Source organism: Pieris brassicae, chromosome 2 (assembly GCF_905147105.1).
Source record: "Pieris brassicae chromosome 2, ilPieBrab1.1, whole genome shotgun sequence".
Classification (NCBI taxonomy): domain Eukaryota; kingdom Metazoa; phylum Arthropoda; class Insecta; order Lepidoptera; family Pieridae; genus Pieris; species Pieris brassicae.
Window position 1 is genome coordinate 12,299,775 of NC_059666.1, and position 15,574 is coordinate 12,315,348.

The 15,574-nt window shown below is 33.1% G+C and overlaps 2 protein-coding genes across 6 annotated transcripts in view; one reads left to right on the forward strand and one right to left on the reverse strand.

Moving 5' to 3' along the window:
• Positions 1-370: 370 nt before the first annotated feature.
• LOC123720059 (transmembrane channel-like protein 7) lies at positions 371-9,103 on the reverse strand. Of its 3 annotated transcripts, none has more exons than XM_045676506.1 (5): positions 8,940-9,103; positions 6,503-6,698; positions 5,691-5,798; positions 4,880-4,980; positions 371-4,441 (listed from the first exon to the last, which is right to left on the reverse strand). In XM_045676506.1, exons 2-5 carry the CDS (start codon positions 6,681-6,683, stop codon positions 2,468-2,470), a joined length of 2,364 nt encoding a protein of 787 aa, XP_045532462.1. In that variant the 5' UTR covers positions 6,684-6,698; positions 8,940-9,103; the 3' UTR covers positions 371-2,467. The 3 variants fall into 3 exon arrangements, with proteins under 3 accessions (XP_045532462.1, XP_045532463.1, XP_045532464.1); XM_045676508.1 differs by lacking the exon at positions 371-4,441 and adding an exon at positions 4,570-4,698; XM_045676507.1 differs by lacking the exons at positions 6,503-6,698; positions 8,940-9,103 and adding an exon at positions 6,265-6,362.
• A 733-nt stretch (positions 9,104-9,836) lies between these two features.
• The window catches only part of LOC123719935 (ALK tyrosine kinase receptor), a 32,023-nt gene continuing 26,285 nt past the window's right edge, over positions 9,837-15,574 (forward strand). For 2 of the 3 annotated variants that reach the window (XR_006756026.1, XM_045676255.1), the window contains exons 1-3: positions 9,837-10,986; positions 14,371-14,459; positions 15,227-15,345. Coding sequence is in view for 2 of the 3 variants with exons in the window: in XM_045676255.1 (XP_045532211.1) it covers positions 10,392-10,986; positions 14,371-14,459; positions 15,227-15,345 (803 nt within the window). In the remaining variant the exon portion in view is untranslated. Of the gene's footprint in view, positions 10,987-14,217; positions 14,275-14,370; positions 14,460-15,226; positions 15,346-15,574 lie in introns of those variants that run through there. The other variant, XM_045676256.1, reaches the window with a different exon arrangement.

Here is a 15,574-nt window from a genome sequence, read left to right on the forward strand (position 1 = left end):
AAATTTTCACATATTGCAACATTTTTAAACTTGTCAAATACATTCTAACCGAATTATACTAGAATTGTCTAATTTATTTTTTGAAATAATTGCTTAACATATTGAATTGTCTATTGCTTCTCTATTATCTATAAATGCTTATTAATTAATACTAAAGTATCAAAATCTATGGCAGCTAGTGCTTGAGTAAATTTTTTGGCGCCATTATTACGTCTAAGTGGTTAAATTAATATCGTTCATATACTAATATTTATAGCAGACGTTTATATATATATTAGTAATTATACATTTAATATAAGATATATATCGCTTAATGTTTAGCGATAAAAAAATCATTAAGTATTACTTAACAATTTTTTTCTTCGTCTCGTCTCTTATATAAAAAAAAATGTTGAAAATGTTTAATATGACATGGATTACATATTAGCAGCTATTTGAGATATATTTAATTAATAATTAACTGCTATAGATCGCTAGTAAAGCTCGAAACAGTCGAAAACTGAAAAGTTATTTGAAAACCCCAAAACATCAAACAAAAGTTTGGTTAATATTCGGACTAAGTATATATTTCCTAATTTTTTTTATATAAAAGTCTGCTTTTAGTAAATGAACGAGATTATATACAATAAATAAACTTAAACTATCGTATTATATTTGTGACGAAAATTAATGTAAAAGGGACAAAACTTGATTTTAGGAACTTTTAAACAAAAATATTATTCACAATTATACCGAAATAATATTATTTGATTAACACGATTAATTAAATGTGTATATTAAAAAAATCTAATTGTACAATAGTTGCGAAATTCATAAGATAGTATCAAAACACACAAAGCAATTTCTTAGATAAAAATCATATGCACAAATATGTCATCTTAGAGTATCTGGCTTACTAAAACACCACCTTAGGTATTCGTGTAATACCTTTAGCTCGGACCACGTGGACAAAGGCTAAAAACATATCATCTTAATAGATTCTTGTATTGTAAACTGAAAGAGCGCTCCGTGGGCGCATTTGGAACAAAATGGAAGAACGGACATTTATCATTGGAAAGGTTTACTCTACAAATTGTATGCGTTCGAACATTCAGAATCTTTCACTATCGATGGCATCGACATACGACATATCCCTTATTTATTAACACTAAGGGTCTGTTTCTACATAAGTTCCAAATAAGCTATTTATTACTTATTGGTAGGATAAACACTATTGTTGCATTTCACGACTGTCACATAGCGCTATTCGTCACATAAAGTCCATCATAAGTTATGAGTCCGATGAAACGCGAAGTTTCTTATTCGGAACTTTTATCTTCCAAATAATTTATGTGTTGCATAGCTATTTGGTACTTTATCCCTAAATCCGTCCAATTGCACTTTATGTTCATGCCTTGTTTGTTAAATTTATTATATGTATATTTTATAAGAGGGTTGAAGTTTTAGAACAATAAATAAGATAAATTTATACTAAGTAATTGCTTCATGGTGCGAGATGATAAAATGAGATCACTACATCTATAAATGCTAGTCAGGAATATAATTCACTAAAAATTTGCACTAAGAATGGACAGGAGTGGAATGCGAAGACGCAAAACTAAAACTAAATTACCAATTTTAATAACCAAATCTTAAGGTGACAAAGTGAGCGAAAATTCACCAAAACTCAAATTTTTGTCTCAGATTTCTAATTATCAGTTATTAAGATTGGCAATAGGACAGACTAAAACTGTTTACAAGATAATACAAGAATCTCAATAGAAACTTATTAAAAATGTAAAACTAAAAATAATCTATATAAAATTGTAAAAATCACTTAAAACATTATCATAAGAAACGCTGAATGGGGACTCAAAAATTATTTCCCTTAAATAAGCGTTTAGTCAAGATACAGTGCTTTTTATCAGACACAACACTTTGGGCAGGCTTTGAAGTTTAAAAGAATATATAAATTTGGCACTTTCGCCCAAAACCCACAACGGAGACAAAAAATGTCGTACAAATTGAGCAGCTTCCAACTTTTGGGTAATTGGATAGTATAAAAATCCTAGAGTAATATAATTTGGTTCCAATATAAAGTTCGAAATCACGTAATAATTTTGCTTAGACGCCAACAAACGAATAATAACATAAAACTCGTTAAAAAAACAATCTAAAGTACCTATCCTTAAACCCGACATATGTTCTACGTTATATTCTCATATTTATATATTTTACAAGATTATAGTGCCCACGAAAACAATTTTTGATATTTACAAAACGACCACAAAGAAATTGAATTTGATTACGTAGATATCCGATGTAGATTACTGTGTTCGCTGTTAAAGATGTGTATATTTTTCGACCATAACTTGGTATTGTATTTAAAAATTCTGAGATATTTAGAGAGCTATTGAAATGTGTATATATAGACTTTCATAATAGACATATACTTTACAATAAACACGAATTGTTATCGATAGAGAAATTATCTCGAACTGTTCTGTTCCGAATCGTCATCCGCGAAGCTAGCCCTGTTTCTCTCGCACCGTTTCTGATGCTGCCGGATAAACGCGCTCAGTCTGTTCAACAAGAATTGCTTATCGTGCCCTTCCAGCACCAACTGATTCTTGAGAACAGTCACCATGTGCCTATTAGCCGTTGCGACCGCCCAATAATAATATAAAAAGAATAATAACACGGCAAACGCGGGCACGGCGAACGTGGAAGTCCCCAGCAAAAAGATAAATTCACGAAGAATATTCGGGAATGTGTCAAACGTTATGACAACATACTCCCATACTGTGGAATAACCTCTGAAAGGTCCACAGTTTATCGACGGCATGATTTCAGCAATAGCGTAAGCGACGGGCGCTATGGATATCACGAAACCCAATAGTAGGAACGACATGAAGAGGGATTTCGATTTAGACGCTTTGTAAACTATGGGCGACGGAGTACTGTTGACCAAACACGCGAATTTCTTCATATAGAATATTAGGAAGGAGTAAACTAATCCGATCAAAGGAAGAAAGGGACAGAAATATGCTCCCATCCATATAATTGTCTGGACGTATACGATATCGAGAACGTGTTTTGGCAGATAGAAGTGTTGCGTGCCGATCACTTTGAGGCAATTGCTATGCGAATGACGAGCGATGAACGAACGTGGAAAGTTTATGAAGAATATCATCACAAATTGGACAGCGAAGTCTGTTAAAATCAATTTGTACAACTGCTGTCCGAAATAAGTCTCCCAACATTCGAGCCGGCCTTCGTCCGTGTACACCGAGCACAGGATCCTATTCGAGTCGGTTATTTGTATGTAAATTTGGCTCAACAACACAACGAACGATGATAATCTTAACAAAACTGTCCGAAGTAAAGATATAAAGATGACATGCGCGGGATTGTAGTTTTCGTAATGAATCAGATGCTCGAAAATTTCTGGGACAATTATGTTCAGGACGACAATGCATATGGATGGAAGGAATTCCAGTACTGTGTTCTGGAATCTTCCGAACGTATACCCTTCCCTGTACAGCTCTAACGTCGAGCTCTCGACCGTCCGATTTACGTACTCGAGCCCAGATGCTTGTTCGTCGAGTAGTTCCTTTGAATAATTGAAGGCGTAATATATTAAAACCCCAGACGCAACTAATATAATGAGCACTAACAAATTAACTAAAATACGTCTTAAATGCATTAGGAGATGGCTCTCTTTGCTCCTCAACTGTCTCTCCTCGTTGAACCGTTCCTTCTCTAAACACCCTTTAATTTCGTTATACAGCGCTTTATGTTTAATTTTAGCGGACTTTTCGTTGTGGATACAGAAATCCCAACCCCCGAAAACCAGATTGCAGTACATGTAGAACTGGCCTTCGCTCTCGATCAGCCGTTCCTTGAACCCCTTCGCCCCGGCGTTCACTATCGCAATTAGAGAGAAAACGGCCCAACAAATGGGGACCAGGATGAACGCCATCGGCATGTTGAAGAACATTTCGGCCTCCCATAGATTTTTCACGAAATACGAATAGATCTGATCGCTGTACACGCCATAGAACAAAATGGTTCGTTCCATCCACCCAGTCCCCTGAATTAAGTCTAAAATCATATTATTTCCAGTCAAGTTCCGGTTGAAGTAGGCCTCGGAACAGCAGATTGTTGAATTCGGATACGTATCATTACATAAGAGACTATTTTCGACTAGCAACACTTGAGGCAGGATTAAAAATACAATTACGAATAGAGATATGGCAATGTTAAGGAAAAACAACCATCGCAGGAAGAGGAAATATGACACGACACCGACGCCAAATTTCCCCTCGATTTCCCGTAACGCGGACTGCCATAATTCAAATTTCCCCACAATTTCCGTAAATCGAATACTGAATCGGTGCCACACTTTCCGTTGCCGCCATTGAAGCTGCTCGAAGCCTTGTAAACGGAGTTTTGTGGCGTTCTGAAATGTTTATTAATTTATTACAGTACATCACATTATGTAAATATATAGTATAAGTTACAATCTAAATAGATTAAGTATAGATACCGGCAAACATCTTGAACAAATGTGTTGATTTTTAGGTATCACTGGGATGGGTGGCGGGAGAGTGACGTGTCGATCGCGTGATTGGTAAATCAGTTGACGTTTCTGTCCCGCGCTGTATACGATGCGCCCCACTCCCTTGTTTAATGCTCAAGAAGTTTGCCGGTATTTGCCTATACATGACATAAATTTGTACAAAAATACAATAAAAATTGTGATGACGATATATGTAAATGTTAATACAACATAGATAATACTTTTAATGCATTAAATTTTTATTTTATTTTATCTTTTACAATAAAACAGAACAGAACACAGACAGAAAGTGTTCGTCAGCTCAATCAAAATACGTACCTGTAGCCTTGCTTTAAGGTCCCTTTTCTGATGCATCGGGACAGGCATAGCCTTAATCTGCATAATTTCCTCCCAGGTCCTTTCCTCATTTGATAGATTTTCTGAAATTAAAATTTTAAGTAAATTAGGTCAAAAAAAACTGACTCGCCATTACATTACACATACATAGATTAGATAGCGGCGCGTGCGCATTGAATGTATAAATTACTACTAACAGTTCCTTAATTTAGTGTTAATTAAAGAGTTCGTTGAAGTATACGCTTAAGTTTTGATGTAAAAAATTGATAAATAGGTCATTTATAGTATCACATCAATCAAAAAAGGAAGAAAGGAAGATCAATAGAGCGATGGGCCAACGGGATCGAGAGGGTAGCTGGCAGAAATTGGATGACGATGGCAAAAAATAAATTAGGGTGGAAAAAGTTGGAGGAGGCCTTCTCCCGGACAGGGGCCGCATCTTAGTAAAACTATAAATTTATCTTTTTTATTTTAATCAAATGTATGTCGAAGATGTGCAATAAAGGCTTATTATTATTATTATTATAGTATCAAATTTATGACAACTACCAGCCCGAACTTTTGTTCGCTGGGAATCGATCCATGTGACATCAACGACTAAGCCACAGAGGTGGTCTAAAAATTATGTTTTATCTATTCTAATGACCATTGCCTTAGTAAATCTTTTAATATTACAACAGAGAGAATTTCTTTATTGGTATGATATAACTTAAGGTTACTCGTTATATATGAGTGTCATAACGCCACAGTTATTACGGTCTGGCAAGAATTGTATACTAAAAATAAAACTTACCAGATAGATCTGGCAACATAGAGAGGTGTATGTCTCTGCTTTGCGTCGTTCGCGCATACGTTGACTGTCGACGCTCATTTTGAGATCTGGTTCTCTTCGCTGTTGTAGCTGAAATAAGGTATCGCTTTCTAGATATGTTTTATTAATATACAATTATTATGAAGAAAAATTGTAAGACAGCCTTCAAGAATTGAATATCAATGGAAGTGGAAGTTTGAAGCGGCACAAAATAAAGTATTTTTTATAGAACAAGCAACTAATCTGATGTTAAGCGACACCATGGAAACTCTCAATGGCTGAGGGCGTGTGCTGGCCTTAAAGGTATTGGTACGCTATTGAAGGACCCTAAATCGAATGGTTCAACTATATTTATGTGGGCAGCTGGTTCCACATAGTGGAACGAAGGACGTCTACGTGATACGGGTAGAATTTCGTATTCTGCTTCGACATTCGATGATTAAACCAAATATAAAATAAGAACTTTAGTATATTTAGTTTGATAGCTTCGGTTGATTTCAACATCCACATTACACAATTCTATAATTAGTAACATATGAATATTTAAATGTCTTACAATCGGATTTAAAGTCGCCAACCATCGTAAACTGACCACTAAAGATAGATTTAAATTTTTTAAATCAAGCGTAGATAACCTAAATTTTTATAATTTTATTTGCAAAGCCAACTAGATGTGATAATGATAAATTTAGAAGCTCATTCGTAAAAACTTGCTTATTACGAAATATCAAATAATTTATTATTCCTTCAAAGCTTATTGGTTGAAGACTTGACAAACCATGGGATCTACTTACTATTTCTAGCCTGTTTGGAAGGCAGCAACGTTGCCAACTTCGCTGCATCGGCTCTCTGGAGGTTGTCGAAGAGTTCCTGCTCTCCACCAGGGTACAACTCCTGGTAGAACTCCCCACCAGCCTCCTCCCATCCCTCGTGTCGCTTGGATCGCGACTTATTCTTTGAATTACCTCCAGACATTATTTATGTCATTTTCTGAAAATTTATCAGAAATTTATAAGTCAAAATTTAGAAATTAACATATTTTAAATAATTAATTACGTTTTATCATGAATTTTTGTCATAATTATCTAAATCAAAGTGTGAAGGAAAAGCAGTCTTTTAATTTATTTCTCCAATACATATACATACACTTATTAATTTTAATGATTTTTTTTGTTATAGAGTAAAAACAAGTGCCCTTAAAGAGTTTCAAAAGAGCAATATTATACAGGCATTGATGCGTCAAATGTAGGTGACCCGGATTATAGACACTGTGCAGAAACCCTTGACGTGATCTAAAATAGCTAACAGAACCTATAAATGGCGTGAAAGTTGACATATGAGTTTTAATTAGCACCAGAAACTGGAGTTACTGTTTATTTCTATCTAATATGGCCGAGTTTCCCGATATATGAGATTTTATATTAATTTAAAAGTGATACCTACGTTTTCTGCACATTTGAATTTATTAAAATACTTTCATAGAACAATTTTAACTAGATTTTGCCGCAACCTTGCTCGTGACTCCGATATTTCGCACGCACTAAATATTTTATATCAACTGTCAATATAACGTTGACTGACAAAGGAAATGTACATTGAAATTACACCTTTAAAAAACAATTATTCTTATCAAACTTACATGCAATGTTTTCAGACACAGGTCCTTTTATATAAACTAGAATAAGTATAACATAAACGGAAATTCACAATATTGATAGGATATCAGTAATAAGAAATAAATGATAAGTTAATGTGTATTGCTTGTTAAGTAAACAACGTCAATTTACAGTAAATGTAAATGATTTTTTTTAAATTATGGGAAGTTTAACTGTTAACAATAAACTTTAATATATGTATTGCTAGTTTACTAGGTACTTAATACCAAAGTTCTATATATTGTCTTACTTATTATTTAATTATTACATAACCTACACTATTAAAAAAGTATCATATATGAAATCTGGGTGAAGGAAACCCATAACTACTACAAGATAACAATGCAACAAAGACACAAGAACACAATACCTGTACATAATTTCCCAACGAAAGTCAAATAAATTCTTTTGAATAAACTGATAATCACAATCAAATTTATTAGTAAACACATATTCTAATCTGATAATTTCTTGCCGTCATCATATAACATAACAATGAACTACATGCATACAACTCTATTCATAAAAATCCATTCAAATTATCTAATGCAGTATGTAATTACAACTGCTATTTTAACATGTTTTAGATGTAAGACCCACATAAACATTTTCTTTATTAACCTTGGATCTGTGTACATTACATTCACTTAAGTATTTTAGGTAAAAAAATTCCATACTATGACCTTGTGTTGAATTCTAAGAGCTGGGCATACTTGAATATAAAAACCAATTATAAGCCACAGTATGCAACAAAAAGATGTATGTCTTCGCTCAGTTTAAAATCACATTCTTTGCCATATCAGTCATGTTTTATTTACTTGATAAAACATCACTTCCTGCTTATGTAAAACTTATCTTAGATATTATCTTTAAAAACATTATTTTATATAGTTTCAGTTTTTTACTGAAAATAAAATTATATTATTGTAACTACTAGACTAATCTAAAATGAGAAATATATTAACAAAAATAATTATATTTAATTATAATTCAGTCATGATTTTTTGGTTTTGAAATATGCATACATTACATACATAAATAACAACATTTATTTCTTAAATCTGCTTTATTAGAATATATCTTCATAATTGTAACAATCTAGGATCCAAAGGAAAACTAAATGATTTATCACCCAATCATTTATTTTATGTATCAGCTACACTTAAATAAAAATTGTGTTATAAATGATTTGCAATAAACATATATGTGTTAACTACACTTATCCTATAAACTGGTGACCCTATTTTAATGAAAAGATATCCACAACTTGATCTTGGAAGAACACAATACTTTTTTCTTTTAATTACATGCAGAAACAGGTGACAAGCTAGGCTAGTTTAAGTATAATTAATACCTATTTATGCATAACTGTAAGATTTTCGAAGAGACGAACTCGGTAAATACTATAATTTATAAAATATTACGAGTGATTCGAGTACTAGCCTTTTCATGTTAATATTAAAAATATTATATTGGACAATTCATATCAATTATACTTCTCTGTATTAAATATTAACTAATTTATTTTCTGTGTGTTTAGATTTATATTAGTCATAAACAAACGAGATTTACTCACCTCTCACTCTGTGTACTCAATCTGATTCAGCATAGAAATGTTAATACACTAAACAGTCCACATTACAAATGTTATACATTGTGATTATTTAATGTTCATTGTTACCATTTCCGTTAATTATTTATTTGTATTGACGATACAGCTATCAATATGCGAAGTCGAAACCAAAATAATCCACAAGGAGTGGTGCTGTACGTTCAGTAATTTTCATTTTGACAGTGTCAAGATTGACAGCTGACATTTAATTATAAACAAATAGTAATTATTTTACAATGTATTTATGCAATGTTAGGAGTAATAACACTTAATTTATTTATTTTTTATTTTATCTAATTTTAATTGTTCTAATAGATACAACTATTATATTTTTTTTGTTTCTGAACGTATTAAGATTAAAATGGATGAATAGTGTTTCATCCATCAAATAATATTTCCAATTAAAAATAATATTCTCATTATTTGCTTTTGTCGTCTGGAGGTTACTGACTACCGTTATGTTAGGGGTCATTAGTCATTACAAGTATAATCACTATCGTAATATTATAATTAATACAATTTAGAATATCATACGAAATACATTTAATCATATGAATATGCGTCAAATATAGAATACTTAGTAAATGTTTTAAACATTCGAAAATTCAGTTGAAATAGAAAAGTTATATTAGGATCAAAAACCTCCTTCATCGAATTTCCGCTTATGATACCTACTGATGCCCGACCCTGTCGCAAATAAATCTGCAAGGAAAATGCCAAGGATTCCAATGAAATTTCCGTTTTCAATTCCCATTGGAGAGTCTACGGGAATATTTATTCCACCAATCGCCAGATTACGGAACTGAAGAGCGTCCTATAGAATATGTTTGATGTTAGCAGCATCAGTGTGCCAGCCAATTCCGTCCGGGGCGCACGACGCACCGTTGACCTGCGCGAAAAGCCCGGGAATTCGCTCAGCACGGGTTGACACCTGCGCAGCATCCCTCGCACCCGAAGATCGCATCTAAAGTAATGATTATTTCGGTCCACGGCCATAGTTCCGCGTATTCCCGTGGCGCTGTTACGACTACGGATTTATATATTTTACAAATCAGTTAAAACGCAATTTTACATTAGTGAAATTATTGAAATTAACATTATTTACATCGCACTGTGTTTTATGTTCATTGCTTTGTTATCTAGACTTAAGGGGTCGTCGCGTCCTGTATCGCGATGTCGTCCATTTAAGAGATATCCAGGGACATGTCCGAGAGGATTGTGCTAATTTCGTTAGTATAGTAGGTACTTTGTTTTGTTAAAATGTGCGCGTTTATATTATTATATCGATGTTGTTTGGACTGGCGGCTATCCATTTACGCAAGGAACGGAGACACTTAAACTTAAAAGACAATAATTTGCTGAAAATGCAATTTGTGACCACCTAAAAAGAATCCTACGTCCCAATAACTCTCCCTAATGGATATTGTAAGATTATTGATATTTGTCGCGATTTATGCGGCTGCGAATGCCGAAGATGACGTCGAGAAGGATAAAAAAGCCGTGGAGGCGAAAAAGGGGCAGTCGAGGTCCGCCTTGCCCGAACCAGTGCGGGGTTCCTTCCAGAAGCTGTCAAATCTTATGAACAGAAGCGAGGAATTCAAAAATCGCAGACGCGGTAAGCAAAACCTGAAAAATCTATTGCTTCTCGGTCACAGAAATGACCAAGAAAATATGATGAATGACAATGAAGGTTCTATATCGAACCAAAAAGTAAATATAGTTAACGAGACGAATTCTTTGACGAAGATAAAGACCTTACGGCCGTCTGGACCTACGTATGAGGCGACTTACAAGAGCACACACTACGTGCCACAGGTTATGGGGGTGTTCTGTAATTTCGAGAAAACGAATGGGTCGTTAGATATGTGTATCTGGCAGTGGAATCAGACGATATCAAGCCATGGGTTGGGGTTCAGAGTCGTTACCTCAGCTGATGTGGAGTATATGAACGAAACAACGCAAGGGCTGAAATTTTCCGCGCCCGCCATGGACGCAGATTTTAATAAAGACGGTGAGTTCCTTTTGTTTGAAACGTAGTTTTTTATTGCAGCAATTGAAAGCAATGTATTGCACGGCAAAATATTTGTTACAAATTTGGCGATGTTATTTATTTTACTATCAGTTTAAATGTCGTCCGAAAACGAGGAATTTTAGGTGAGTTTAAATTTTTTGAAAATTGAATTGTTTTATGAAACTGGTGTATTCAATTAAATCTTTAATGATGGGTTCTATTGAGAATTATAAGTTAATTTTTTGTAAGGAATTAAATGCAATTTCTGTATTATAGTGAGATGTTAACAAATAGTTAAGCTCAGTTTTCAATCGATAGTTAAAGTAACGTTTGTGCGGAGGCTCAGAAGGAAATCTGTTGCGCACTTAATGTCAAGGGTCATATGTAGCCATTGTGAAAGTGATATTTCATAATATTTTCATACAAAGACAGTATTCTCTTAAGCGATTTACGTTTTTGTGAATTTTCTTTAAAGTGGATGTGTTAAACTATTTTTATCTATGGAAAATTTGAGCAACATTGACGCTATGTTATTCATAATATATATGTTCATACATTAATATTATACAGTATGAAAGTACTATCTTTATATATATCTAACTTTAAAATTTAAATATATTTAAGTAATTTCGAGACCTTTGACAGCTGGAACCCTTAAATTCTGCATTAACTGCCGTATGTCAAAAACGTTTGATTTGACTTACACAAGACTATATCTATTTAATCTTACATTAAAATATACTTAGATTAGTTCACATTATATACAAGTGTTAATTTCTTATTAGAAAACAAATGTTAACCACAAATGCATGGTGCCTTGTCCTCAATTTTTGTTAAAGAAAAATGCAACAGAGCAAACTGGAAACGGGAACGAAATTGCCGCTCTAATTGAATCATTACGATATCATTTGATTTCCGGTGACTGGGGGCCAAGTGTTCGGATGCTCTCATAAATAACACTTAAGACTTTGAGACGTACTTTTAATACGTTAGTCATATTCTACTTCTTTATTTAACTTTGTAATAAGACTTAATTTAGTGATTCCATCCTAACCTTTTTAGGTCTGGTTCTCACGTGTCTGAACCTTACAAGATCATTTGGCAATCTAATAGGCAAGTAGGTGGTCAGCCTCCTGTGTCTGACACACTCCATCGATAATTTGTCTAAGGCAAGCGTCCGTTTCCTCACGATGTTTTCAGCGAATGTTAAATGCGCACATAGAAATAAAGTGCATTGGTGCCCAGCCAGGATCAACCTACGATCTCAGGGATGAGAGTCGCACGCTAAAGCCACTAGGTCAACACATCCATTGGAAAAAGTCTAATAAATATCTACTAACTTAAGTTTAATTTTTAAACAGGATCTTACAATTATTAATCTTTACTAAATAAAAAGCAAATACATATTTATTTTTTTGTTAATCTTCGTGTGTTTGATACTTTAATGTCCCGTGTATTCTTATCATAGGATACTAGAACCGTTAGCTTTGAACTATATATTACGTTTAAACTATGTTAGTTATTTGTTTAATGTATGTGCAAATACACATACGTTAAACAAATAAACATATTTTTATGCTACATACAATACTTATCTTGACACTGTTATGCCCGGGATTTAGGGGAGGGCAAACATGTATATATCCTCTACAAGAGCGTGACCACTATACAGAATTTAATAATAAAAGAATCTATAGTTGATATCACAATAAATTATTTATTGGAAAAACTGATTTTATAAAAATTTGCGGTTCTATAGAAAGATTTTTATAGTTTACTAACTGAAGGCAAACGTCGTTTTGCCATGTTATATTATTTCCAAGAAAAAAGAAATTAGTTCAATAAAACTACCTTATCTACTATATATTAATAAAAAATAGGGGTTGATCGTAGAGGGGTGACAATTAAGGGTTGTATGTATTTTTGTATGCTGTATCATAAAAAAATAAAAAAATTTTTGGGGAGGACACCCTTAATCACTTAGGGGTTTGGAAGATAAATAGTAGCCGATTCTCAGACTTACTGAATATGTATAAAAAATTAATTTCAATCATTTAAAGGTCGAGCCGTTTCGGAAGAGTATGGAACGAACATTGTGACACGAGAATTTTTTATATAGAGATAACAAAAAAACAATTACAACTGTTAAACGTTAATAGATTTGTCTCTCTTCATCACATGGTAATCAGAATTAAACAGAATCAGACAAAACTATGTTAAAAATGAGGGGATTAATATATAGTGTATTTTCGAGACAATGTATGACTATTTCTGTATGTGAATGGCAGCAAGAGTATGAAAAAGGACGTAAAGACAATCACATACAACTGGCGTCTAAATTTAGACACTTAGAGCGAGGGCTACGTACTGTAGTTTACGCTTAAGACTTAATCCAAGTATTGAGTATGGGTAAAAGGTCTCCTATAACATTGTAACAGATCTATGGACGAGAAAATTGGGTAAGACGTGGGAGAGTTCTTCATTTTAACCTATGAAAGTCTCAGTTTCGTTTCTGGTTCTTACCTTTAAAAGTAGATTAAGATAGGTAGTGTATAGCAGTGTTGAACTGGCTGGAACTATAACTCTCATCAATATGGTCCATGTGCGCCTCATACTCGCTCGTGATGGATAATTGGGGAAGACACCAATATGTCTCAAATAATAGTCTATATGTGACAGACATCAGCTACTTGCAAATGAAACAATGATGATCAAAGGATATGCAATCTGAGGCAAAATCCTATCTAGGATTGTACCGCCATTGGATAATTATTATTATTAATGGTGGATAAATAAGCGAGTCCGTATCGAATTAGGATATGATTTTAACTTGAATAACATACATTTTTCTTAATAATTAATATTTTAATAGATAGCCCGTATAACAAAATGGTTTAATAGTTGTTTTTAAAACATAATCTTCAACTGTGCAATCATTCAATAATTTTAAAAATAAGATTAGTCCTTTGTCTTTAGATTTTAAGTTAATAAATTAATAATATCTATTTAATCAATTTATAACACACAAAGATACAGTATTTACAAAAAACAGTAAAAATAATATGTAAAAATCGATAAATAGAAAATTAAAACAAATTTTAAAAGTTTGGTCCTTGTGACAGTGTATATTTATCGATGGCAGCATTTCCTCAATGTATTGCGATACTTATTCGTTGAGCGAGGAAAGGACCAGCTCTGGGGTCACCAGTACTTTCTACCAGGCGCCAACTTAACTCTTTAATTAGATCCTGTACACTTTAATCTCACGGCCCTTAACTTTCTACTCAAGTAGGAGGAAAGTCCCTTATATTTGAGCCGTTTTTTATAAATAAAATGTCTATCATAATAAATGTTAAACTCAATTCAATATTTTTTTATTTTCAGGGCATTTCCTGTACTTACCAGTAGACCCCACTATGGAGAATATGGTTATCAAGTCACCCCCATTTCGTGGTCTCCGGGAGTTTTGTAAGGTAATATATTGTTACTTAATTTCACCACAAAAAAGTTCACCAGATGTTCGAAATACATAATTTCAATTTAATAATTTTTGATGAGGGTGATCCCAAATATTTTTCTCGGCCGACCGTCACATTTATTAGTTGAGTCATTGTTCAGATTTACTCGGGTTACGTTAGACACATTTTTATTTTGATAAATACTTTTTGTTAATTATAATTAATAATAGATACGTACACTATTTAGAATTTTATAGTGAGTGTTTAGTGCGTTTTTGAGAACTATCGTGAGGCAAGGTATTAGCATCAGTCTAACCTCTCTTTGTTCCCAAACTAATAGAATTTCTCAAATTCTTACGGCTGTTAATATTGTGTGCCTTTATTCCTTGTAAGAATATATTGTAACGAGGTATGTAGTCAGGACTTATTATTCAAGTATAAGATTGTGTATCGACGGCCACCGAACCGTTCTTTGTGGTAAACGAGACTCGAATTTTAGATTTTACTAGTAATTTTTTGATTTATCAAATTGATAATTGTGACTTCGGAATAGATATAAGACAGAGGTATATCAACGAGTTATATCACCTAGCATATTAGGTGATATATCCTTATTTACTTATTAGAGATTAAGGATTTCTCATCTTTATAAGAATATATCTAACATAACTTTGAAAATTGGATTGACTCGGGTATTTATTTCAGGTATTACAACATTCGTTTCTTTATAAATTTATAAAGAAATGATTTATGTTTAGTGTAAATAATGTTTGTTTTGACAGTTCGAAGTGAAAATGCATCAGAGCAAGATGCAGAATGCGAGCATTCGACTTGTGTCTGAGTCTACAATGTCTGAAGTACAATGGATACTTCAGGAATTCGCTGGGAACAATGTTGAAATGTGAGTTCCAATTGTATTTATTTCTATTAAGGATTTAAAACAACACACAAGAAGATTCTTCCTCTTAATAGAGACTGTAAGTAGTGTAATTTGACACATTCTTACGTTAAATAAACTTTTTAATAAACTCTTAGTAGTGTTTCGCTGTTTAGCTTAGCTGAGCTTAAATTATAATAAGTACATAATTATATTAAGTAATATAGCGAAATGAGACGAAATTAAAATCTTC

What these genes read in the sequence shown, in the direction of transcription:
- LOC123720059 (XM_045676506.1), bottom strand. Translation starts at nt 6,683, where the DNA reads ATGTCTGGAGGTAATTCAAAGAATAAGTCGCGATCCAAGCGACACGAG. An exon ending in TATGTTGCCAGATCTATCTG is followed by an intron (nt 4,981 to 5,690) that starts GTAAGTTTTATT and finishes TTTTAATTTCAG; the next exon opens with AAAATCTATCAAATGAGGAA. An exon ending in ACCTTAAAGCAAGGCTACAG is followed by an intron (nt 4,442 to 4,879) that starts GTACGTATTTTG and finishes TAAACATTTCAG; the next exon opens with AACGCCACAAAACTCCGTTT.